Source organism: Mastacembelus armatus, chromosome 8, assembly GCF_900324485.2.
Source record: "Mastacembelus armatus chromosome 8, fMasArm1.2, whole genome shotgun sequence".
NCBI classification, from domain to species: domain Eukaryota; kingdom Metazoa; phylum Chordata; class Actinopteri; order Synbranchiformes; family Mastacembelidae; genus Mastacembelus; species Mastacembelus armatus.
The window spans coordinates 20,236,773-20,262,034 of record NC_046640.1 but is presented as its reverse complement, the minus strand read 5'-3'; the positions used below and the strand labels follow the sequence as shown (position 1 = coordinate 20,262,034).

The 25,262-nt window shown below is 43.0% G+C and overlaps 1 protein-coding gene across 1 annotated transcript; it reads right to left on the bottom strand.

The window, feature by feature from the left end:
- Window positions 1-261: 261 nt before the first annotated feature.
- myo15aa (myosin XVAa) lies at window positions 262-24,104 on the bottom strand. The gene is made up of 64 exons (XM_026324538.1): window positions 24,022-24,104; window positions 23,644-23,707; window positions 23,377-23,486; window positions 22,956-23,030; window positions 21,622-21,712; window positions 21,500-21,505; window positions 21,091-21,194; window positions 20,943-21,006; window positions 20,733-20,846; window positions 20,441-20,602; window positions 20,082-20,195; window positions 18,760-18,818; window positions 18,372-18,495; window positions 18,130-18,225; window positions 17,822-17,953; window positions 17,597-17,722; window positions 17,120-17,197; window positions 16,873-17,030; window positions 16,705-16,750; window positions 16,458-16,582; window positions 16,077-16,194; window positions 15,700-15,875; window positions 15,277-15,361; window positions 15,118-15,171; window positions 14,890-14,971; window positions 14,529-14,659; window positions 14,245-14,340; window positions 13,807-14,042; window positions 13,447-13,637; window positions 13,010-13,082; window positions 12,530-12,721; window positions 12,301-12,416; window positions 12,131-12,225; window positions 10,777-10,915; window positions 9,361-9,425; window positions 9,133-9,270; window positions 8,951-9,011; window positions 8,492-8,639; window positions 8,304-8,397; window positions 8,103-8,223; window positions 7,354-7,469; window positions 7,168-7,227; window positions 6,946-7,021; window positions 6,661-6,776; window positions 6,320-6,438; window positions 5,894-6,035; window positions 5,538-5,649; window positions 5,323-5,397; window positions 4,772-4,974; window positions 4,429-4,553; window positions 4,231-4,294; window positions 4,035-4,107; window positions 3,644-3,717; window positions 3,411-3,493; window positions 3,163-3,293; window positions 2,970-3,064; window positions 2,665-2,742; window positions 2,441-2,537; window positions 2,173-2,333; window positions 1,829-1,962; window positions 1,587-1,720; window positions 1,145-1,278; window positions 505-645; window positions 262-397 (listed from the first exon to the last, which is right to left on the bottom strand). The coding sequence occupies exons 1-64, from the start codon at window positions 24,102-24,104 to the stop codon at window positions 296-298; spliced, it is 6,987 nt and encodes a 2,328-aa protein (XP_026180323.1). The 3' UTR covers window positions 262-295.
- Between the last annotated feature and the right edge of the window lie 1,158 nt (window positions 24,105-25,262).

The window sequence follows — 25,262 nt, the reverse complement described above, 5'->3', positions numbered from 1 at the left end:
ATGTGAATATTTGATGTTTTTCTTAGTCCTCTATGATAAAAGACTGAAGATCTTTAGCTTTGTTGTGTCAAACAAGCTGATAAACTATTGTCTGACATTATTCGCTGACAAAATAACTTGCAGATTGTTTGATGAAGAAAATGAGGTGCCACCCTTCTTGAATGAAGCCTCTCTCACCACACACTCATCACATGAGAGAAACACGTTTACATAAATAAATCTTTAAATAGAGGTAGATGCAGTCCATATATGAGGCCTAATGTGTGATTTCTGTGGGTGTGTGTGAGTGTTTGAGCTATAGCAGGGTGATTTCACTCGGTGGCAGGGTGAGTCTCTTTTCTCGGACTGACAACATGTTCTCCATGTGCATGGCAATGACTCTGCACAGCTCCAGACCCTGGAAAAAAAACACACACACACATAAACAGCAAGGTATTTAAGGTGAGCCAAATGTACAGGACATTTACACATCACACCTCTTGGAATACACACACACACACACACCTGTTCTAGCTGTAGCTGTGTGATGCGCTGGTTGAGCAGGTCTCCAATCATGATCTCCACATACGGGTAACTGGAGCCTGAAGTCGGTCTCTGGGTGCGAGTAGACTGGACTTCTTTCAAAGGGAAACGCACCATGGCCTCCTGGTAACACACACAGCCATGAATACACACACACACACACACACACACACACAAACATACACTCAGTTTTGATTATTAAACTAATGCAGTCTAATCAGTGTGCGTTCAGACCTTTTCACCTGTATAATCACTCTGGAGGTTAGAGCTGTATTGTATTATACCGACAGGTGTTTATGGAGTTCAGCCTAGCCTGACAGGTTATGTTGCCTTTTTTAACTGTGAATTGTGGGATGTCGAGATAACAAAACCGAGGGATTGACAGAGGCAGAAAAAAAAAAGAGTAAAACCAGCAGATGGAGCCAAATGCTTTTGTTTTGAAAAACTAACATTTTGGCAGCAGTTTGCTTTTAATTAAAATGGATCAAGAGAAATTTAAATCAGAGTCCTCACACCAATCCAGCTGCCAGCGTCATATTTTAACAGCTGGTCCTAGAGTACGAAGCAAAATGACACAGACTTTGAGTGGGTGATGTGCAGGTGTGTCTGCACATGTTCATACATGAGAATCCTTGTTAAGAAAGTGCAGTCCGTTCAGATTTACAGCCAGGATGCACGGGGCGTGAATGGATGCGGAGCCTGAACTCTGGATGTAGAAGAAGGAGGAGCCGAACATCGGGAAGGCGCTGACCAGACCTGCAGAAAACACATGAAGAAGATTTAATCTGCTGCACATTCAAGCCCAGTGTCAGATATCTTCAAGAAAACTATGACAAGTCAGTGAAGTGAATAATTAAACCCACTGCACTACACTTGTACCTAAAAACTACAACTTGGGTTTAAGTTTTTGTTTGTCAACTGCTTCTGATCATGTATTTTTAGCCCAGTGGATTTCAAGAGAGACTTTTTATGAAAATACTGGACATCTCTGGAAGTTACTGTTAGATATTTACAAGCTAAGTTCAATAAACGACAAACACACTCACGCAGAGCTGTGGTCTTACCGAGGAACTGTGCACGGGCCTGGTGTGGGTTTAACGGCTGGACCTGCTGCATATGTTCAGTTGTCATATTCAACCAGTGCTGTGAACCCTGTTTACTGTAGAACTGTGGGGGAACACACTCCTGCACCTCACGCCTAACACACACACACACACACACACAATGAGCCAGGTATTTGTATACATGTGAGCATAGGTATAGTACTGTGCTCTGAGGAAACAAGGAACTCGTTCTTGATACTTACATGGTGGGCAGGTAGATGGTGTCCTTGGCACGATGCTGCAGGGCTGCCAGCCTGGCGATCTGCTGCAGATGCTGATCACTGACCTTACCCTGAGGAACTACACTCAGCAAGGCCTTCAGGTAGTCTGGCAACACCTTGCAAAGAGTCAAGCAGGAGGCCATTTTCTGATCATTGTTCATTTATGAAGAGAATGTGGGACTACAGAGGTAATACCTGTTTGCCTGTGATGAATTGTTATATAAACCTCCACATACCAAGAAAATGAGCCACGATTTCTGTCACATTATTCATCTCTGTAAATCTGCAAGATTAGCTGTCCTTTATTGCATAAGGCAGGTTACTACCTGGTTATAGTGCATGGTGACATAAAGTTCATTATCAAGCTTCAGAGCCAGACTCCATATGACCCTTCTGAACCACAGACTGTAGTTGGTGTCCACTGCCTCTGCCTCTGTAGCAATGTCCAGGATGTACTCGCGCTTGTTCAGGGGACGCACGTTCTGACCTGCACAGACACACGGTTCAGTTAACATCTGTTTATCTACAGCTTATTTCTACATGTCAAAGAATGCACATTAGACTTTTACTGTGGCAACTCAGATCACTTCTTACCTTTGTGTGTGACCAAAAAAATGGCATATTCATCCTGGGCTTCCACCCTGTGTAGACCCATCTCATAGCAGAGCTCCTCGATGACATCCAAAGCAACCTGAACCAAACAGAGTCCAAATAAGCAATGCTAATGCTACAGTCAGTCCTCCTCCAGCTCCTCTTCTAAACAGGTAGAATAATGCTCAGTTTGGTTTCACTGGATGACGAGTTTGTGTCTCACTCACAGAGCACGTCTTGATTTTCAAATGCCTTTCAATCCCACCTGGCAGCAGGAATAGCTGCCTCTTGGAGCTCCGCCCAGCCTGCACACAGACAACCAATCAGAAGGAGATGCCGTATGATTTACCCACCAGCGTGGCGTGTACAGCTGTTACTGAGAGCTGCTAAAACAGCTGCTAAAAGACCAAAACAACCAAATCCCCTTAAACTCAACCCATTCTTATCATTTATCATGATGTTTCAGTGTGATCACATCAATAAGATTAGCTGTTGCAGTAATTTGATCATACATGTTGAAGTAGAGACTAACCAGCATAGCTTTGAGCTCCATGCTGTTGGGATACTGCACACGTCCACCATATTGAAAAGTTCTCCTCAGATTCTGCTCACATGCCTTAGAGATGCCTGTCAATTAACCGCAGCAATAGAGTGAGACTGGTGGTGATGGATGAATGAATGAATGAATGAATGAATGTGATGAGCTGGAGGGTTGGGTCGTCTACCTTGGTACTGCACCCCGGGGCCGGCGGAGGCTTCCTGCAGAAACGTCAGCAGGAATGACTTCATAACGTCAGAGCAGCGATGGAAAGCTGTCAGGATGTACAGCAGCCTCCAACCTCTCTGACAACTGTCCCTGCACAAAACAAACACACACACGACTACAAATTAAAGTCCCCTCATGGGCTGTGGAGGTAAAGGTTAAGGCTTCACTACCAGTCGGTGTTTGACGTAAACTACAGAAGAGTCTTACGGTTTGGAGCTGGTGTTGGCTGTGACTTGCTTCATCACCTGGCAGTAAGCTTCATCCTTCATCAGACCGTGGTCACCACTTAACTAGAAGATTGATTCAGGAACATGCAAACACAAACAAACAAATACACACAGGCACACTCTCAACCAGGCACTCAGATAAATCAGTGTACTTCTTTAATATTTTTGTGCTTAACAAATCACACGCGTGTGTTCCTGTATTTGAGGGTTTACCTTCAGTATTGTGGTGACCAGGTCATGTTCGGTCTGCCCTTTCATTGGGTGGTCTCCCATGAACTTCATTATAGCTGGACAAAATCAATGAACCAATGACACACATGAATTCACCTTAAATCAAATTGAACTTGTGTAGCATTGTTTCATACAAAAGCCCTTTACATGATAAGGAAACACACACAAATTAAAATATCTCATGAAACCTTTATTTCACCTTTTCTGTCCTTGCATCTCTCAAAGACCCAGTCTGATCTTGAAACCTGTATTTCTCTGCTACAGTTGATGACATCTCTAATATAAACATATCTCTAGCCACCAATGACTTTTTTACCCTCATGTCTTCTACCTCCTATTTGTATCCATCCCTCCATCTTTGATCCTCTCTCACCTAAGAAGATGTCAGCAGCCACCCTGTTCATCCCACTGTCTGAGAAGTCGATCAGAGACTCCTGGATCGGAGCCTGGAGACACAAACACAAGCAGCACAGTGAAAAACAAAGCTGGAAATGAAGACAAACGTGTGCAGTATAAGAATATAAATACATGAGTTTCAAGTTTGTACTTAGAAGTAAAATCTGTGTTACCTTAGAGAATTTGACCATGTCAGCAGGGTCCCTGGCATCTTTCCCCTTTTTCGCTTTCTGATCACTTTGGGGAAAATACATGCAGAAGTCAGTGAAGCAGGTTTGTGTAAAAACATGTCATTTACTTTATTGCTGTAAGAACAAATTAGACATATTATTTTGGCAGTGTGTGTGTGTGTGTGTGTGTTGCTGTCTGACCTCCTGTTCCTCTGTGCTTCTCTGAAGTACTTCTTGGCAAACTCAGACATGTGGTACTGGCCCCCATGCAGAGGCAGCTCGTCCAGTTCGATGCTCAGACCGTCCCCATACACCTGATTTACTACCTGATACACACACGTCCCAAAGAATAAGCAGTTAAGCAACATGGCACTTTAAGAAGCACCAAAGACATAAATATCTGCAAAATATTTCCACGTCTGCAATCCAAACTATTCTATGCTGTTTAAACAGCAGATGATACCATAATGCAGCTCAGTGTACTTGTGTTGTGTTATTCAAAAAACACTGCTGCAGTGTGAATAAGCAACTTCCTGGTCTGCACCTCGGTGGAGAGGTCAAGCTCATGGGCAGCTACCGCTGAGCCCATTGCTACGGCGACAGCAGCAGAGGCGGCAACTCGTCCGTGTCTGTCTCGTGGCTCCACGCGCTCAGCGGGGAGGACCAAAAAGTCTGGAGCAGCCACAGGATGGACATATTCAATGGGAAACACCCCTGACTTTCCATACACCGCCCCAAACCGCCAGCCTGTAAACATACACACACACAGCAGAAATTATGTGCCATCACTAAGAGGTTCAAACGTAAAAAACAGAAACACGCCAAGTGATAGAAACAAACCGAAGCAAAAAACACAAATGTCCATGTTAATGTCTTCATGTTTTATGGCCAATAAAAAGCCTCAAATACTCTGTTTGTTTTTTAGCTTTTAAGGAAACACAGCAAATCCTGTGCACTTCACTCAGTGAAATAAAAGTTCAAACGGAGGGTAAGGATCAGCTAAAAGTAAAATCCAAACCAACTAGAAAAAATATAAACAAACAGCAAAGCAAACACACACACACACACACACACACACACACACATCAAACCTACCAAACTCAGGAGTGTCTCTCTTTAGCTCCTCCAAAAGCATGACCTTCTTCCTCACTATGCAGCCGTAATATTTGCCTGAACACACAGACACAGACAGACACACACACACAGACACACACACACATCGACATAGGCATGAAGCTGCACGTACTGCACATGGCTCACAGCAGCTCTACAAGTTTTCATTGTGTTTTGTGTGTTTCTGTGGGTCTCACCCGCCTCCAGTCCATCCAGGTGCTGAAGTCTGATGATGTCTCCTTTGTGGAAGCTGAGCAGGGTCCTGTCCTCTGTGACGTAGTTCCTCACTGCCACCACGTACTCTGAGTCCTGACACAGACATGACAGGCTGTCAGTGATATCCACTGTGGTGCTCATTTTATAAATCTCCATTCCCATTTTAAATTCCAAAAATAAAGAACACTGAACATGTTAAGCTCCAAAAATACAATATCATGAGATAGAGAAAGTAAAGGTGAACTCCACCAGTGCACACACACACGCACGCACGCACGCACGCACGCACGCACGCACGCACGCACACACACACACACACACACACAGGCCCTCTGACCTTCTTGAGCTCTGTTAGGAAGTAGTCGATCATGTGTTTGACCTGCGGGGCCTTGGCAGAAAACAGGATCAGCTTCTCGTTGGTCAGGTTGAACTCCAGCATGTTCTTAGATGGAATCGACAAAAACAGGATGTCCGAGTAGCTGGACAGGAAGTCATGTGCAAAACCAGGAAGTCAATTTAATGCCACAAAGAAAGACGGAGGGGTTAAATCACCTGAACAGTGTTGTTAAATAAAGCCTGCTTGACTGATCATTTCTCTGCATTTTATTTGAAAACAGGAGAGAAAATGACCGTACAGATAACAAGAAACAGTTAACTTCAATTATTGTAATGTGTGTCTTTTATTTTCAACATGGATGTTCCAATAATAACAAACAAAAAAGTCTTTAAAAGATTTGGTTGTTGCACAGTCTGGGAGGTTTACCTGTAAGGCCTCAGCACTCTGAAGTAGTCTGAAGCAGTAGAGCTGCTCCTCACCATCTTCAGCAGCTTGATGCCTTTATGAGACACAGACAGCACCTGCACCCCTGTTCCCACACTGCCCTGCAAAACACACACACACACACACACACACACACACACACACACACACACACACACACACACACACACACACACACCACATGAAACTGAATACAATCACATACAAACTGTCAAGAAAGAAAAGCCTACAGGCTGAGTAAAAGAAGTAGGCATTCTTGGCTTTAATTAACATTTGGACATTGATTTGACCTCTCAAATGTGAAGAAAGAGACAAGAACTCACGGAGGCCGGAAAGAGGCGGGAGAAGTATATTTCCCATGAGTCTCTGGCCATGGTGACCACTTTCTTCTTCACATTCTCATCATGGGTTCCTGAAACCTGATCCACCTTGTTCTCCGCTGTCAGAAAAACACAGGCAGAGTTGAAGTTATCAAACCCAGTGTGCTTATAGAAATCCAACGGGACCAGATCCTCTGGTTGTAAACAGGCTTCACTGTAGAGGAGGATGCTATCTTGGGTCAATGAGCAGAGAAAGTACATTAGAGATGTGTGTTGGTTTTCTTGTACCAAAGAGAGTTTTCATCTTCTGTCGCTCCTCCTGGGTGATACGAATGCAGGCCTCAGAGAAGGTGTCGTGTACAACCTGCAGAGCACATGGAAATCCAGGAACATGAATTTCACATTTGTTTCATTTCACTTGTTCCTGCTTTAAAAGAATATTCATGTCAAAGCAGAAGCCACAACCAAAGAGTGCTGAGAAAGGTTTAAGCAATCTGTCTGCAAACCAACCTGTCTGAAGATCAGGTCCAGCACCAGTGGATTGTTAATTGTCTCTTTAGGATAGAAAACCTGGAAGTAATGAAAATATTAATTTAAGCAAATACCTGTAAGATAAAGCAGTTTAATGTTAAAAACACATTTTTACAAAGGGTTTGCAGGTGTGTGTGTGTGTGTGTGTGTGCTGATAAAATCCACCTCTTTTCTCATGAAGAGCTTCCAGGGGACGTTGGAGTATGTGTAGTATTCATCACTGGTCCTGCTGTGGAGCTGAGTCTGAATGATCCCCTCTTCTACTGGCAGTTCTCTCGAGACTGGACACACACACATTCCCATAAGAGTTTTCAGCCCTTCAGCTCTTTCCACAAATGTTCACACACACACACACATGTGAAATGAGCCAAAAATATGACTGGAACTAATAAAAACCATACTGTGAAAATACTGGTCCTGGATGTTTAATCTTATTTTTACAGTTTTATTATTAAGTATCAAAAGTAAAATAGCTCATTATACAGATAAATAGTCGATGTCAGTGTTTTATTATTCTATATTATATTTTTGGATTAATGTTACTGATGCATTCATGTGTTCATAGCACTTTGCTGCTGTACTAGTACATAAATATACAGCACCACATCATATTCCAGGAGATAATCATATGTTTGTAACAATGAGTTTTTCAGCTAATAGCAGAGGGTTTTGAGCTGAAGAAGGAAAATGTTTATTACTTCAGAAAAACTCTAATTCAAAATCACCAAACATGGAGAGACATGTTTTTCACTGGAAGGGAAGGATATGACAAATCATAATGAAAGGTGTCAGGTAAATATAGTGCAATAAAAGGACAATATTTCTCTCTGAATCATAGTGAAGTATAAAGTTACTGAAGTACAGTACAAGAGTAAAGGTACTCTGTTACATTCGACCACTGGTGAAAAGGTCACCTGGAGGAGGGGCGGAGCTTATGTTGGGGTTATCTGGCCCTGCAGCATGAGATGTGTTTGGCTTGGTAACCTTTGCTCCTCCCTCTTCTTTATGTTGGAAGGACTGAGGCTTCCTCTGGGTCTGAGGCATGAGAAAAGGTCGGATGTCACTTTAGTTTTTTCGTGTTATTGTGTGCGTAGTTGTGGGGAACGTACTGTTACCGGTTGTGGCGGGTTGGCCATCTGGTCTTTGAGGATCTCCATAGCTTCATCATGAGGGTCTGGCTTCTTCGTAAACATTTTTCCATCACTTTTTCTACACACACACACACGAAAGTAAAACGAAGAGCTAAAATACCATGACAGCTTGTGAAGTGAGGTGACCATGTGTGTGTATGAATGTGTGTTACCTTTGTGTGGCAGGTCCAGTAGAAGTTGTTGTGCTGGCCGGCTGGTGCTGCTTGATGATGTCTTTGATGTCGTGGCTGGGATCCATGCGCTCAGTGTTGCTCACGCTGGATCGGACCACGTCCTCCGGAGGAGGGCCACGTGTCGGACCTGGTATGCAATTTTACATTTTAGTAAAGACTGCTCCTGAAAATAGATGTCGAATACCTCCATTTAAAAGCAGCTGGATTAATCTTGGATTCTTTCTGCAGGGATGCATCGTAAAATGGCACAGTGCTCACAAAATAAAAAATGTTTATATTTCACAGGAAAAGAAAACAGCTCAGTATATTTGTGTGATGCTGGTTTAAAGCAAGTGTCAGCTGCCAGTACTTGGTATTTCAATAAAAACAGTTCGATGCAATAAGCTTTCCAACTTCAAATCACTGTGTGATAAAACTATCAGTGAGTGTGAAACATACTCATTTTGCGTTGGCCAGCAGCAGGGCCCAGCTTGTACGGTGACTCCTCGCTCTCTTTGGTCTGCAGGAAACCAGGTAGAAATACAGTTGTGAATGTAACTGATTTGTTCACATGCTCAGCAGGTGTGTGTGTGTTCACGCATCACCTCAGTAAGGTGTGCTGTGCAGGTATATTTACTCACTGGGCTGGGTGTTTGAGAACGTTGCTGCGAGTGTATGTGATGCTGTGATGGTGGAGACTGTGGGGCCGGAGCAACGGGGGGGAAGGAGGACAACATCTGCTGCTGGATGGCAATGGCCTGCATGGTCATCTGCTGGGCCTGCAACACGCATTTATATACACATGTTAATGTATATTTTCCTGCAACTTACTCGGCATGAGAGCAGTTGAGAGAAAGTATGAGACAAACCAGAATGATAGCTTGCTGGTTGATAATGGCCTGTTGTTGTTGAGTCAGTATGGCCTGCTCTGATCCTGGAAAAGTAAAAACATAGAAACACAGACACCATGTAGTAAAATTGTTTTTGTTGTAGAAAAGCAGAAGCCACGCACACAGTCCACTGCAAAAGACCCAGTGAACTCTTCTGTGTCCAACAAACTAAATAAATGTATTGTTCACACCACCATGCCTACACACGTCAGGCCAAACATGCTGAAAAACATAACACACACCCTTGTCTTGTACCTGGCATGCCCGTCATCACAGGCAGGCCTGGAGCTACAGGTGTGGCCGGGAGCGAGGACACCCCCAACACACTGGGGACACCAGTGATGTGGGATACTACACCATCATCTCTATCGGCCACAAGGGCAGCAGCAGGTGCACGGGTGGGTGATGGGGTGGGTGCTACACGTGTGGCAGTGGTGGCGGTAGGAGAGGTCAGCTGTCGGGGACGGTTGTATTGGTGGTATTGTGGCTGCTGCTCTTGTTGTTGCAGGTGTTGTTCGTGGTGGTGGTGGTGGTGGGAGGGGATTGGCATGGCAGGGATGGGGGGCATCATTCCTCCTGCTACTGGAAGCACTGGCACAGCTTGAACGGAACAGGGTCAAAACAATGCTTTCAATACAAGCTTGTTAAATGTATGAGATGCCCCCTTTGTTAAAGAAACTTTTGGATGTCGCTCCAGATCCACGTGTCCTTCACAACCCTTGGTGGTCATTCCCTTTGTCCCTATTTCTTTCTGTCACCACTATCACTGCTTCTTTCTTACTGTCCAGTAAAGAAAGATTAGTAATCGGCATACTGTCTGAAGTACATGACAGGTGATGCAAAACCTGACACATGGACATTCAGAACCTTTAAAGCATATAATGGATTTAAAACTGAAGGAGAGAAAGTAAAAGCTCCTCTGACATAAAAACGACTGATTGGTAATAAACATTTCCAGATGTTTGGAACTGAATGAATAAAGGTTTTTCTACAGGTCTTTCATGAAACAGCAGCAGCCAAATGTCCAGAGAACTAGTGTTTGTTAGTTAGTGTGTTTGTTGTTGTGCCTGTGGAAGGGGAGTAATGGTGTGACCTGTGGTTACAGTGAATGGCTGTCTATGCATTATCTATGTGGTCAGACTGCTCATTACAGCCTGGAAGCCACAGGTGTACTGTACACCTGAACCTTTACACCTGAGTCCCGGTCAATGTCCCTGAGTTGCTTTAACCATGATTATTTTCTGTAATGCTTGGAATTTAAGGCTTAAACAAATAATTTGAAACCTGGTAGTGTTTCCATCTTTCAGGGGAAACTTTGAAGTGAGAAACTATTTATATTCACGTTAGAGATTTAGGAGCCACTTAGAACTAACACCAGACAAATGCATGTTTTACCTCCTGGGTGTATTCCTGGTGGGTAAGGTCGGCTGGTGGGAGCTGTATGACTCTCCCCTTCTCCTCTGCCCCCTCCTGTGATGCCTATACCTCCTCCTCCCTTCATCCGTGCCGACAAACTTCCCGTCTTTTCCATGTCCTGGCAGGCGGAGAGAAGCAGGTGACAGAACAGACTCAGTAGAGGGAAAAGGACGGATGTTGATGGTGAGAAAGTGGAGAGTCATGAAGAGTAGGGTGTAATGTGTTTGTGCTAGAGAAAGAAAGACAGAGGGAACAGCAGAGAGTGGGTGTTTCGTATTGGTTTATCCAGACCCTCACTGAGTGAACTGAATACGCCCCAGGAAGTACCGTACACACTGGAGGAGAAGGTCCAGCAAACACACACGGTCCCCAACAAAAATCCACTGTCTCAGCACAACAAAGCCAAACAGCTAATTTCACAGATATGAAGTGTTTTAGATTTCAAGACGCACATCTGCAGCTACAAATCAAAGTCCCACACTTCAACACTGGATGCAGATGTTTATGTTGTTTTGATTTGAAATAGTCTGAGAATATCTGATCAACACCTTAAGCAAACATGCACAGACTGTACAGGACCTTTTGTCTTTTCTTGTTCTACTAACAAAATACACGTGAAGTAATCATGCTGCCTGCTTTTACAGTCAATACGGTAGGTCGCTCAGTAACCTAATCATCCCTCCTGTCTGCTCCATTCATACACAAACAGAAGCAGTGGATCACATGTTCCATCCATCCATCAACACTCCCCATTATTCACTCACATGAAGACCAGGTGCAGATGGAGCATAATGTGATAGCTCTTGTTCATCAGAGCAGCAGACATTTCCTTTATATAGCAATCTGTTTTTTTGTGTAATGAACTTATTACTCTGTAAAATGTGAAATTAATCAAATTCAAATTGATTGATTTGTCGGACACAGATACACAATAAGAACAGTATACAACATATGATGCTATAAGATTAGTATTTATTTTCTTAATTGACACTTAATTTGACCTTATAGTTTTCTATTTCAGATGATTTCTGACCTTAAAAACATAAATTTGAAGTATTTTCTTTTTAAACGTTGAGTTTTACTGCTGCACGTTCACTTCCCAGCATGCACTGTTTGAAGTTTAAAACTCTCCAGAGAGCCTTCATTGTTGTAGTTTGACAAAAAACATTTCATGGTGAAAACTTGCATCATTAAACAGTAAATTTACAACTGCTCTGGAGGTTAAGCTCATTAAACTGACTAACTTCATTCACAAACTAGTCATTTCAGCACTGAAGTGTTTCCAAAGCAGAGGAGAAGCTGTAGTTTACTGCAGACCAGCATCAGTACTCACCATGCTGCTGTCTGACAGCACAGGGTCAAACAGACTGTCCAGGTAGCGGTCCATTCCTCTCTGAGTCTGACCGTCACTGAATGCATCCGACTCTACTGAACACAGAGAGCAGCCACACTTAAAACATGTGCTACAGCACCTAGGATTTGCCTGTGTTTGGGTTTTCGTACCATGGCTGTAGTATCCATCAGAGTCGGGCAGACTGTAGGCTGGTCTGCTGCTGCTGCTGAGAGGGAAGGATGCAGCAAGCTCCTCATCTGAGTCAAAGCCACTGCCAAACAAAGCACTGAGAGGAGAGGTGAGTAAGAGGTGAATCTGTTATCTTGTGTTTTAAACATATAGTTCAAGTACTTGTATGCATGTATTGTACTTGTATTTGTGTGTGTTTTGTGTACTGACAGGCTGGCATTGGCTCTGACTTTAGCTGGGTCGTCAGTGCTGATGACGAAGTAGCTCTTCTGCTTTGGGAAGTCAGTCGGGAGCTCCAGGTCTGCAATCAGGTCCATCACATAGTCGTGGCCCGCTAACTCCACCCACTGGCCCTGCTCCTTCATGAGAATTGAACTCCCCCTCCACCAGTCAGACACACCCCTGCAACACCATGATATTCAAACATCTTCCTGCAGCTGTTAATGCTTTACATCATCATATGTCTGCATGTTACATGAGTTACATCTCATCAGCCTGGGATTTCTGAGTCTGAAATCAGGTTTGTAAATACAACTGATATGTAGTACAGGTAGTACAGGTTAGATGAATAAAGGTCAAGAGCTCATTCATATTGAATGCATAAATATAGAGAGGACATCACACTATACATAAAAAACATCCACACAACAACTGATATAATGGGAAAGAGTAAGGGTATAATGTTAGCACCTGTGCCGCAGGATGCGTCCTGCTAAGTCCTCTCCACTGGTCCAGGAATGGACTGGACACAGGAAAGACCGTCCTACAGGGACAACCAAAGTGAAACCAAATAATACCTTCACTCAGGTTTAAAAATAACACCACTTTGTTACGCAAAATGTAGTAAATTGCGTAATTCAAGGAGTGTGAGGCCTGAAATCCCAACACCTGATCCTGTCTATTAATGAATAATCAATGATCGGGGGCTGTAATTGATCCCACTCAACAAAGGTGATGCCAACAGTTCCTGCCATGTACTTTCCTATCATTCATTGAGCCATGTACTCACATGACATTCAGTCTTTTTTCTTAGCTCATTTCAAAATAAAATGAGAGACTGAATGTAAAGTGAAATATAAAACAAAACATTATATGCAGCAGGAAATGTTGTGATATTTTCATCTCACCATCAAAACACTGCACATGTAACACCATGTTAGCCTTCTTCCTATTGGCCGTCCACTCCAGCAGTGACAGCGGATAGGTCCTTGCCGTCTCAGCGGTGGAGCCTGAGCCTTGTTGTGTCTTCTGATTGGCTTGGATGAGTCTGTGTTGCAGCAATGCCTGACAACCAGCGGGGGCGTGGTCTGATACGAACCTGGAGAGGAAAAGACAAATTCTGAGCTAAAAATCTATATAAAATACAAAACTGAGAAACCTTTGATTAATTTCATGTTTTTTAAAATGGATTTTCACTATAAAAAGTCATGCAAAACTTTTCAATGGTATACTTTCTTCATAGGTGCATTTAAAAATAATTGTTTTACTTCAGTAGGTATTTGTCCATCTTGGGTGAGGGGGCGAAGCTGCTGACACACGCCAGCAGCAGCAGCCAGCCTCTCTCAGCGTTGTCAGCGTTCATGTTCCTCCACACCTGGTTGACCACCTGAGCCAGGATCTCATCCCGTAACCCAGGAGACGTCAGCCCCCGTTGGATGATGTAATTCCCAAACATGTTTTCCTGCGCCCCGTTCAGGTGAGGGTCCCCCATGAATCGTAACACCTGAAGAAAACAAATTCAGGCATGACATATTATTAACTTACTGCATGTTGAATGACGGGGTGTTTCACAGAACAAACAGGGGTGTAACAAAAAAAGGTACGACTGTGAATGTGGGAAACCGTATCATTGTAAAGTATATTAGTTGTTGATTCAAGGGTAAATGACGTTTTAGGAAACAAGTTTATAAACGAGGTCAGCCAACCATGATGAAGACCATCAGAGCCTCCCTTCTCAGGTCCTCTTCCACACGGGTCAGAGGTGACTCCAGAGGGGCCATCAACATCCCAAATTCTGGTTCCTACAATGACAAATAAGTAAACATGCTTACATGAATACTGGACAGTTCTCAAAATAAATCCCCTTCAGGTTGCAAATACATGGCACATTTGTAACCAATTTGTAAGCAATTTGTTGTTTGATGCAGAAAAACATGTTAAAAAACTGTAGCAAACTATCATACTCTGAATGCATCAATCCACATCTCACCCTGAAGTAGATCTGTACGTAGCGGTAGAAAGGGTAATTGTTGATGTCCAGGGGCAGAGTGAGTTGAGCCTCTTCCTGGATATGAGGAGCCTGAAGCAGAGCCAAACAGTCTGAGTGCAGCTCCTTCTTGACTGGAGACAGAGAAACACAACAGGTTCTGTGATAAAGCTCTTTCATCAGTGGTTTTATTATCACTTAATATACTATTAGGTCTATATAGTCTACTCTACAACCGCTGCTGAAGCTGACTAGACAGGATTTTAGGACAAAGTTGTTTCCAAATCAAAGTTTAAATCCTTTTCTGCTGGGTTATAAGACATCTGGGTTATCAATAATATCTATACATCAAACATCTACTCGCCTGCTGCCGCCTGCAGTAAAGCACCCAGCTCTGCAGGAATCACCAAGTGTGTGACGTTCACCACCTCCCTCTTGGTCAGCGCCTGAAAGAGTCACTGTTTCTAATTTATCTACAGAGACAATGAATTTAGACAGATTCTCAAATGATCTGTGTGTCTCCTCCAACAGAGGAACATGAATGAGTTCCCTATTCTGTGTACAGTAAATCCTGCGTGAATGTCAGGATTACCATTTTTCTCCGCCTCCTCTCCTCCTCAGCTTTCCTCTGGGCTTCAAACTTCATCTGCAGGCAAATCAAAAAAAAAATTTAGAAATCACAAACTGATTATTACCTGGACCAAAACCAACTTCTGAAATATAATAAGATGATTTAATATAAAACATGTACCTTGATGTATTGCTTACGGTTGACATACATGTGGACAAGAGAGCGGAACCGGACCAGACTCACCCTCATTTTCATGTAGCGCTTCCTGATGGACAGAATGAGAAATGGTCTATAATGAAATCTCACTCCACAGTTAATGCGTCTGCAATTCCAGAAGCAACATCTATTACTCACACAAAGAAACTAATTGTGCTGCCTGTCACCGACTTAGGTTACACACTGTCCTCTACCATAATGTGCCATAATAAAGACTTTTTGTCTGTCAGTGTATTTGTCTTTCTCACTACTATGTAAAACTTAGTGGACTGACAGTTTGTTTATATGAATGTCTGACTGTAAAACCTAATGCATCAGGCTTTTTACTTGCAGGATGGCCACAAATCAGCTGATAGTTGTGAAACTAGCAGGAGCAGAGGAGCTGACCTCATGAGGAAGCCTCGGCACTGTGCCTGCAGCCTGATGATCCTGTTGCGGAAAACCACGTAGCGTTTCCTGACGAAGAACATGCGGGTGTAACGCTGCAGGGTGAGAGCGGCGAGATGTCGAGAACGCTCCCGTTTGCACTCCAACAACTGGTAGACATCCTCCTTTAGAAACAACTGACATTCACACACAACGCGTACGATTAGCTAAAACTAATGCAGTCTAATATAACAGTACTGTAATAAATCACCCTTTGTGATGGTGTTTAGTTCTTGTTCAATGGATATGGATTCTGTGCTGCTGTTGAACTGTCCCACATCATCCAGAAAGGGGTTTCTCCTATTTAGCCTACATTGAACAAACAGGGAGGATCTCACCTTTGTGACTCCGACATGGTATGCTCCTGGTCTGAGGGGAGACAGTTTACTGAGCATTTTCACACAGTTCTCTCCATTGGCAGCTGGAAGGTCTCGTAGCCCCACGAGGGACTTATACCTGGTGATGAGACCCAATCACAAGCACACACAAACACATACACAAAACAATTCATGGGGCTTTTAATCGTATTTGGAAATTTGGCCCAAAACAAGACTTATCAGTATCCCATGTTCTGTATGTTCATCTACTGGAAACTGAAAGACACTGGTTCACAAATTAAAATAAAAACCAGAAGACCATGATGCTTTGACTTCATTGAGGTTTAACAAGTCCGAGCTCTGCTGGAGGGATGAACACCATTCTGCTTTCGTGTTTGTTACCTAAACAGGAAGACGTGGAATGGCATTCTGACAGGATACCCCTCTCTGCGGATCCTAATGGTCTCCAAAACACCAGAGTGTCGCAGCTGGCTGCTCACCAGCTCATCCTCAAACACTCCTGGATGCTGAACTCAGATATAAACACACACATAAGCACATTTAAAAAACTAAGATCACTATTACCTGCATGTTACAGTAAGTTTGAACTGTGCATGCAAATGATCGGTGTCTGTGTCTGACAATCTACCTTCATATTATTTGGCTTAATGCAGCGAACAAAAAAAGGGTTGCACCTGAAATGGAAGAATAATGTCAGAAACTCATTTTCTTATTATTCATGATCAGAAATTAGAAAATGTTGTTGAGATCATGAGTTTCAGTTCTTTTCTAAGAATAAATGTCTCCTCAGGGTCACCTCTCCATCTTCTCCACTAGCTCCAGCAGGGACTGTTGGAACTTGCTGCTGACAGTGGGAGCTTGGTATTTTCTGGTAACGGTGCTGCTCTTCCTCATGTGACCTCCTCTCTGCTGACCCATGACCTCTGCATGAACCAGGAAGAGGTTTGACACCATCTGGAAACACACAAACACACCGATAGGTTCAAAACATTTTCTGTTACATCTTCCATGTGAGCTGTAAAGGGATGTGAAGATGCTCTCACTTTGTTCTTGCTCCGGATGAACAGGTCCAGAACATCCTGACGGACCTGGTCGTAGTTCTTATCCAGAAACTTGTAAACCTGTGTGGTTGCCATTACAAAGTATTGGAAGATTTATCAGGAATCGCTTTTTAAGATAAAATAATACCACACAGAAGGCAACTTAATACGTTTCAAACCACTGACCCCAGTCAAAGAATGAGAGCAAACTAGTAGGGTCAATAAGGACTACAGTCACTTATTAAGCCCTTACTTAGACTTAGCTTAGTATTGGTTTTGTATCACTTTCACAACTGCTGAAAGTGGCATACCCAAAAACATGTACTAACCCTGAGCTAATCAAGACATACAGGTCAAATGCTGACACAGAAATTTGACGCGTCAGTGAGTGTAAATGTGTGTCAGCCGATCAAAAAGACTCAAACCAGTTTGAGAACAGCTGGTTGTGCAGCTCCAGATGTGCTATGAGGAGCTGGGTACCTGGTAGGTGACTCGCCCGGCATAGTGCTTAATGGTGAACTCTGGGATGGGCATCTTTGGCTTCTGATACAGTGGGTTGTTGCCATGGTGATAGTGACACTTTTGGAGAAAAGTGTGGTCTGTTGCCTGGCAACAAATGAAATGACATGATGATTAGTTCAGATGACTGTATGTCTGAAGGTGCGTTCAGGTTTGGGTTTTCTGTTCAGGGGTTCCCTCTCTCACCTGAGGAAAACAGCTCTGGTCATCCAGAATCCTCAGTATCCCATGAGGCTTAGCAGCGATGAGGTTGATGCAGGGCTGGTTGTCACTGAATGGGATGTCCTGCCAGGGGATCTGTTCCCTGCTATACTCCTCCTGCATAGGGATCATGTACAGAACAGTGCACAGCTCTGAGGAATCAATAATTTAATCACAATTCTTATTACTGTTTCTGTCAGTCAATGTCTGCAACATGTGTGCAATCATTCATGTGTATGTGCATTAGTGCAAAGTGTGTGCATGTGTGTGAGTAACCGAGCGTCCCCGCTCACCTGTTCTTCCCTGAATACAATCCTGTTGAAGAAGAACTGCAGGTACTCGTTTGCATAATTAATGCACAGCTGCTCAAAACTGTTGAAGGCCAGATCCTGTTCCCACACACACACACACACACACACACACACACACACGCGCACACATGCACACGCACACACGCACACACACACGTGACAGATGGGAGAGAAGATGCTTGTTTCACTGTGTCGAAGATAAAACCATGGAAAAACTCACTCACCTCAAATCCATAAATGTCCAGGATGGAGATGGAGAGGCTGTGTTGGCGAGGGTACACCTGGGCATTGATCTTTTCTGTTAACCAGTGGAAGAGCAGCGAGTACAGGATCTTGGCAACAGCATCTCTGGAGAACAAAGATTTGGGTTCCTCAGATACAAAATGTACTATTATCTTGAAGGTGTATTAAACTTAAAACAATCTATTTAAGAGCTTACAGATATTATTTTACATCAGATTATCAGACTAAGACACAGAACTTCTGTACTATTTGTGATGTTTTTCAATTAGTAACAAAAACAGAATCATGTCATAGAAATAAATGTAAAATGCATGAGCAGCATGAAATACTAAATCTTTAATTGCATGTTGGACATGTGTTGTCTCTCACCTGGCATCAACAGCACTTTCCACAGTCAGCGGAGTGTAGATCTTGTCCCTCATCGTCTCCTGTGGAGAAGACAGGGGTTTAATAATTTATCATGTAATAATGTCTATGTCATAGCCTCTGCTGTACTTGCTCATCTAAGGCTTCACTAACCTTTTTTCTGCTCTTTTTTGTTCTGCTGGTCCAAGGTAAAAATTTTTAATATGTTTGATTCTACATCCTGGGTCTTGATCCTAGAGCCCTCTTTTTCCTCCTTGAGTATTTAGATCACATTTTAATCAAATTTCTTGTTGCTTTTTGTTCAGTTTTAAATATTTAAAGCCCCTACACACCCAATGTGTCAACCAGAGGAAATGACTGGGTAGAATTGACTCCTCTCCTGTTACATAGGAACCGCCTCTGTAATGAGGTAATTCAATTACACAAAAGGCTCTTTGCATTGTATACTGTATAAGAGCCTGTGTGTGTGGAAAGCATAAGGTGTGCCAGGATTAGATGTATTTAGTGTCTCTGTGTTTCTCTCTCATCACCCTCGTTCTGTCAGATGCGTCACAAAACCAAGTGAAGCGGCTCCTTCTCTTTTTCTTTGAAACCACAGTAACAGGGGATGTTGCTCCGTCAGAGGCTGGAACATGAGGGACTGGGGTCTTTTTGCAACTGATGGTGGAAACTAAAAACTGTGTGAAATACAGTGAATGGATGTGAGAATACCATTTCTTCTGCTAATTTAATATTGGTGATAAAGACTGAGAGAAGCCTGGAGAGGATCCTGGACTGGTTGTGCTTTCAAATTATAACCTGGGATCTGAGACAGTTTTTGAGAACTTCAATGGACTTCTGTTTTTAATATAAGGACAACCAGTAGAACCTGTTGCTTTCTTTGGGAACAGCCCAGTAACTACACAGATCAGGACAAATCATCATTTGAAAATCTGGGCACATCTTCATGCAAAAGGAAAATCTCCATCTTTGACCAAAGTAAGTAAGTGTGTACAAGTCAAGCAATAAAAAAAATGAAATTCCAACAAAGACTATGATTAAAAACTTCAACTCCACAGTTTATAGTCCATTACTACGTGGCCATTTCTAAAAATATATTGTACACTATGACAGATGCCAATAAAAGCAGCCAAAAGGCCAGAAGCATTATTCTAACATTATAACATAACAGTAACATTGTGTACAGGATGTGTGCCTGTTGTCTGTGTGTCACGTGTTTGGCCTAAATAATCAATGCTGATCTATCAGAATTACATAAGTAGTTAATGGAAATCATTTTAAGAAACACAGACACTGGATCACGGCACCTGTGCTTTAATACTGACTGTGACTTTGTAGGTGATGGCTTTCTGTAGTCCCTCTGGTGAGATCTGCAGCAGCTCTGCCACCACTCTGATCTCCTGAGCGCTCACCACTGACGCCACCTCTTGGCCATCAGCCTGTAATGCAGCAGGGAAAGAGAGAAAAGATACCTCATGTTTTGTGTTGTTCTTACAATTATGTATGTAAGCATGCATTTTTCTGTTTAGTGTCAGCCGTCTCATCCGTGTAACCACAATATGCTGAACATAAACCAAGAATATATGGTGTGTACGCTGTATTTAGCTGTGTGCTTTGACTTGACCATGAAAGGTACTGATGACAATATTTCTAAAATGAATAAAGCTCACTATAAACAAATGACCTCATATCTCTGAAAGTAGACATTTCCCAGGTGAAGTATGGAAGAAAGAACTCTAAAGATGGCCGACTGTTCCTCAGGGGTAAAGTGAAGGATCTCCATGGCAGAAAGCAGACGCAGGAAGTCATCCGCATCATTCTTTCCCGTTATTGCACAATCACCTCCCTGTGCAGAGGGAGAAATGAGTAAAAATGAGTAAAGGAGTACAAAAGCTGATATGTGTCATGATCTGAGAGAAACATGAGATTCTTTTCTGCTGAAAAGATGGATGGTTGTACCGTGGTCCACTTTCTACCTGGTTTAGATAATAGTAGGTCTCAGCCTCTTGTAGATAGAAAGCCTGTTTCTGCTGCGAGGGAAGTCCTGCCAGCATCTCGTAGAAGATGTGATAGTTCCTCTCATCTTTGGCCTGGAACACAACCACGCATTTATCTACCAACACTTCAATACACAGAGAAATATAAGAAAAGCAGAGTCATCTTATGTAAGTGTCTGCATGTGTCACCTGGAAGACGATACGGGACTTTTCCAGAAGATACTGAGAGGTTATGGCACCGCTGATCACACCACTGGAGAGAGAAAAAACAAAAACACCATCATGAAATTGAACGGAAGAGACTAAAATTCATATTTTAAATTCATTTCATACTCACTCCTCTAGAAAGACCTCAGTGTACTTCCCAAACCGACTGGAATTATCATTCCGCACAGTTTTGGCATTTCCAAACGATTCCAGCAGAGGAGCTGCCTCAAGTATCTACACAACATTCAAACACACAGCACATCAACAATCCACCCTGACAAACATGTCTTTTACCTGCAGCATTTAAAGCAGCCTGGTCCATAATCCAAAAGTTCTGGTTTTCATAAAAACAACATAGCAAAATAAAATTCAAATGAGAATTTGAAAAATGTGAAAAATTTTGAAAATGATAAAACAAGAGATCGTTAACAAACAGTGTCAAACCCCACAGCAAAACACAGCAACCTGCTATTCTTATGGCCACATGAGAACATGAGCTGTAAAATGTAAAGAACATGTCATGCAGGGAACCCCACTACCTCAATCTGCACCCAGGGAGAGCCAGCACAGGTACAGAGACACAGAGGGATTGGTTAGGAACATGTGTGTGTGTGCGTGCGTGCGTGCGTGCGTGCGTGCGTGCGTGCGTGTGTGTGTGTACCTGTTGCACAAGATTGCATTTGTGATGTATTGCTGCTAAGTAGCGAAGGACCAGTTTGGTGGCCTCGGTTTTCCCAGAACCACTCTCTCCACTGAAACACACAAACAGAGATAACACCCATCAAGAAGTATGAGAATTTTCTAATTTCAAAAACCAACACAGGCTGTCTGAAAAACTCAAAATCACTAAATTAGGGCAGTGACAATTTGAAATCTTAAAATTTTATAGTTTAACAGCCAAAATGAGAAACATATCTGATATGAGCTACTACTGTTGTTTAAATAAACCGAAGTGCCTACACCCATACAATCCAATGCAACGTAATCCCAACGGCCTCTTCCTGAGGCCTACAATGTTCAGGATTTTGCATGTCCTTGTGTGTGTGTATGGGAGTGTGTGTGTTTGCATTTAGGGACACTTTGACCACATTTCAGCATAAGGTTTCAACCCCCGAGCTGGTTAGCTAAAAACCAGGCCATTACTGGTCATTGTACACCAGACCTCAGTTACCCCTTAACATGCACCCACTGACACACACACACACACACACACACACACATACAGTCCAAACACGTGGACTCAGATACACACACCTTTGAAATACAATCAGTTCTTGGCCTAGACCTGGCTGGGCTTTCCTTACAGGTGTCTCCTTCCGAACACAGCTAGAGTGTTCCATGTGTGTGTGTGTGTGCATGTGTTGACATTTGCATATTTCACATGGTTGCTTTTAGCCATATTTATAAGCACACACCCAGGTGTGTGTGTGGAGGTTGCATGAATGTACGTTTCAACATCTGGGCTGCTGTAAATGCTTATGACCTATAAGCAGTTTAACTTGTGTTTATTTCTCCATGAGATCAGTTTTGACATGGAGGCTTTGACAGACAGACAGAGAGTGTGACAGGAGCAAGGGATGGTTCTGTCTTAGGTTTGTTGGAGAGCAAACCACAGAGACAGACACTCATGAATTTACAAACACTAACCCAAGTAGAGATGGAAACCTGACTGTCCAAGAAGCTAAATGGACACATGTGTATGTCAATGTTAAAGCTTTACAAATCTAATGTCCTGCAGCAGTTTTTACAATTTCAAGTAAAAAATGAATCTACAGTGTAATTTTGTTTTGTACATTCACTCATGACAGTTTATTTGTATTTCCTTTATTTCCTCTTCAATTCTTGTAGGTAAAAGCTTTTTTTTGTTGTAGGCTGTAGGTGTAATTTATCTCTCCTTCCTCTAAAATACCTAATTCTTCTCTCATAGTTTAGTTTTCTTCCACTGTACCTACATTTAAGTACCGGTAGGAATCAAGTAGACTCTTAGCTGCTTACCTGATTATTATGACCTGGTTGTGTTTGGCATCCATCATTTTGGAATAAGCAGCGTTTGCTATGGCAAACAAATGCCTGAAGAAGACAGAGCAGTTGCATTAAGCTGGCAGCAATGAACTGAGCTCAAAATGTGCTTCATCCCAAGTTTATCTTCATGTCCTTCATGTTGTATTTGCAAACTGTCTCTTCCCTCTTTTCTCTCTTGACTATTTACCTGTGCTGTTAATTCTTTCTTCCTTTCCTACTGCTAATTGTTCACTGAAGCCAAATCACCAGTGAGAATCAAACTAAAGCATGAGAATCAGTAATTCTGCAGGTTAGGCTCATTTTTACAAATTGATCTAGTCTGATGCCGTTTTAAAATATGAGGAAACTGGCAGTTCTAGTGTTCAGTGTGGTTGTTTACAGTTTTCAGACTTACGGAGGGTTCTCTCCCAGAGCACGTCCCTTATACAGCAGCACCATGTCTGTCCCATAGATGTTGTACATCTTATAGGGGTTCACAGACACCAGAATACTACCTATGTAAGTCTGGGGAAAAAAACAAATGGGAGAAGCAAACAACAGCCAAAAAAAGATCACAATTAAAAGAGAGATGAAGAGATGGTTTTAAAATGACAAACAACCTCATCATAAACTGATTTGAGTGTAATTATGCTGCTGTGGTTGGGTGTTACATGACGCTTACATAAATAAGCTGTCTCTCAAACCTTTTCCTCATATTCACCAGAACAGCCTCTTCCTGCATCTCTCTGGACAGAAGCAAAAAAGCAGAGGTACTTAAGGATCATGGCACCAAACTGACCATCTGTGCATGTTTGAGCTGCAGTGAATTTAAATCCTGCCTTTTCTTACTTTGACACTGTGTTGATCATTCTTTAGTTAAGTCCGAGCAACAGACAATACACTTTGCTGCCTCGACAAATCTCCCAGCTGTTGTTACACACTGAGCCCACTGAGCACCCTGCAGTTCCATTTATTCAGTCTCTAGAATCTGATAAAGCCCAATATAGTGCCATGGATCTCACTAACTCAAAGTGTTAACTCAGGTGTGTATTTAACTTACTCTAGCTGTGTCATATCCTCCACTCCATCTTCCTGTTTCTGGTCCCGGTGAGCCATGGTGGGCAGGCTTCTGATTGAGTACATCTGAAGAACACACACATTCAGAACTAAAGACAGGATGTATGTACACACACCTCTGCACACTGGACTCATGTATAAATACAGACATGGATTCACTTGCCAGGAAATACTGATTCTTTTTCATTAATTACAGTTGATTGCTAACAGAGCTCCAGTTTGTCGACTACCTTCTCTTTCAAAAATCATCAACCATTCCAGCACCAGGTTTTCACCTCAGCGCTACACAACTGCAAGATCACAGCATAAACCTAAACCATACAGCAGTATACTGCACATCTTTAGCTATGGTGGATAATTAAAGTACATGATGTCATGTAATTGAAGTACTTTTACCTTGTCAAACCACTGTCCTTGTGGTTCACCCTCCCTGCTGAGATTCCATTCCCCTGGTTCAGTCCCCATGTGTACCTGTCCTGTCAGGCTGTGGGGGTCAAGTAGTTCCCCATCTTTATACATGGACCACTTATTGAGGTTCTGCACTGTCCCATGTGGTAGAACCCTTTCTGAACCCCAAACATCTACATTATGCTCCAGGCCCAACCCTTCAACTCCAGCACCTTGTGCCCAGTGCTGTTCAGGACCAGCTCCCTGGACCTGTGGTGATACTACAGCATATGAGGATGGTAGGCGAAAATTCGCCCCTCTGAGGTGAGTGTTCTGCAGGGCACCAGAAAGGTTAAGTGAGCGAGGTTCTGGAGTCCTAGGTGCACCCAGCCGTGTCATAATATTACCTTCAGGGAGACGGTACTTTGCCCCACGAAGGTTTGGGTTCTTTGATAAAGCATTAGACAGATCAAGTGTTTTGGATGCAGGAGTGGGTTGAGGACGGGTCATCAGAGTTCCATCTGGCAAACGATAGGTGGCAGACCGAAGGTTTTGGTTGCGGAGAGCACTGGAGAGGTCAAGGGACTGAGGCTCAGAGGTATCTGCAGAACCAGGCTGCCTCAAAAGTGATGTGCTGGAGAGTTTGTAAGAGGCACCACGGAGGTTGGTGTTTAGTAACGCACCAGAAAGGAAGGGGCTAGAGGAAGCAGAGGGGGAAGCTTGAGGTTGGTTCCTTGCAAAAAGTGATGATCCCTCTGGCAGCTGAAACTTTGTCTTACGTAGGTTAACATTCATCAGGGCACTAGTTAGCCCCGGTGATGATACTGTACTTTCAGC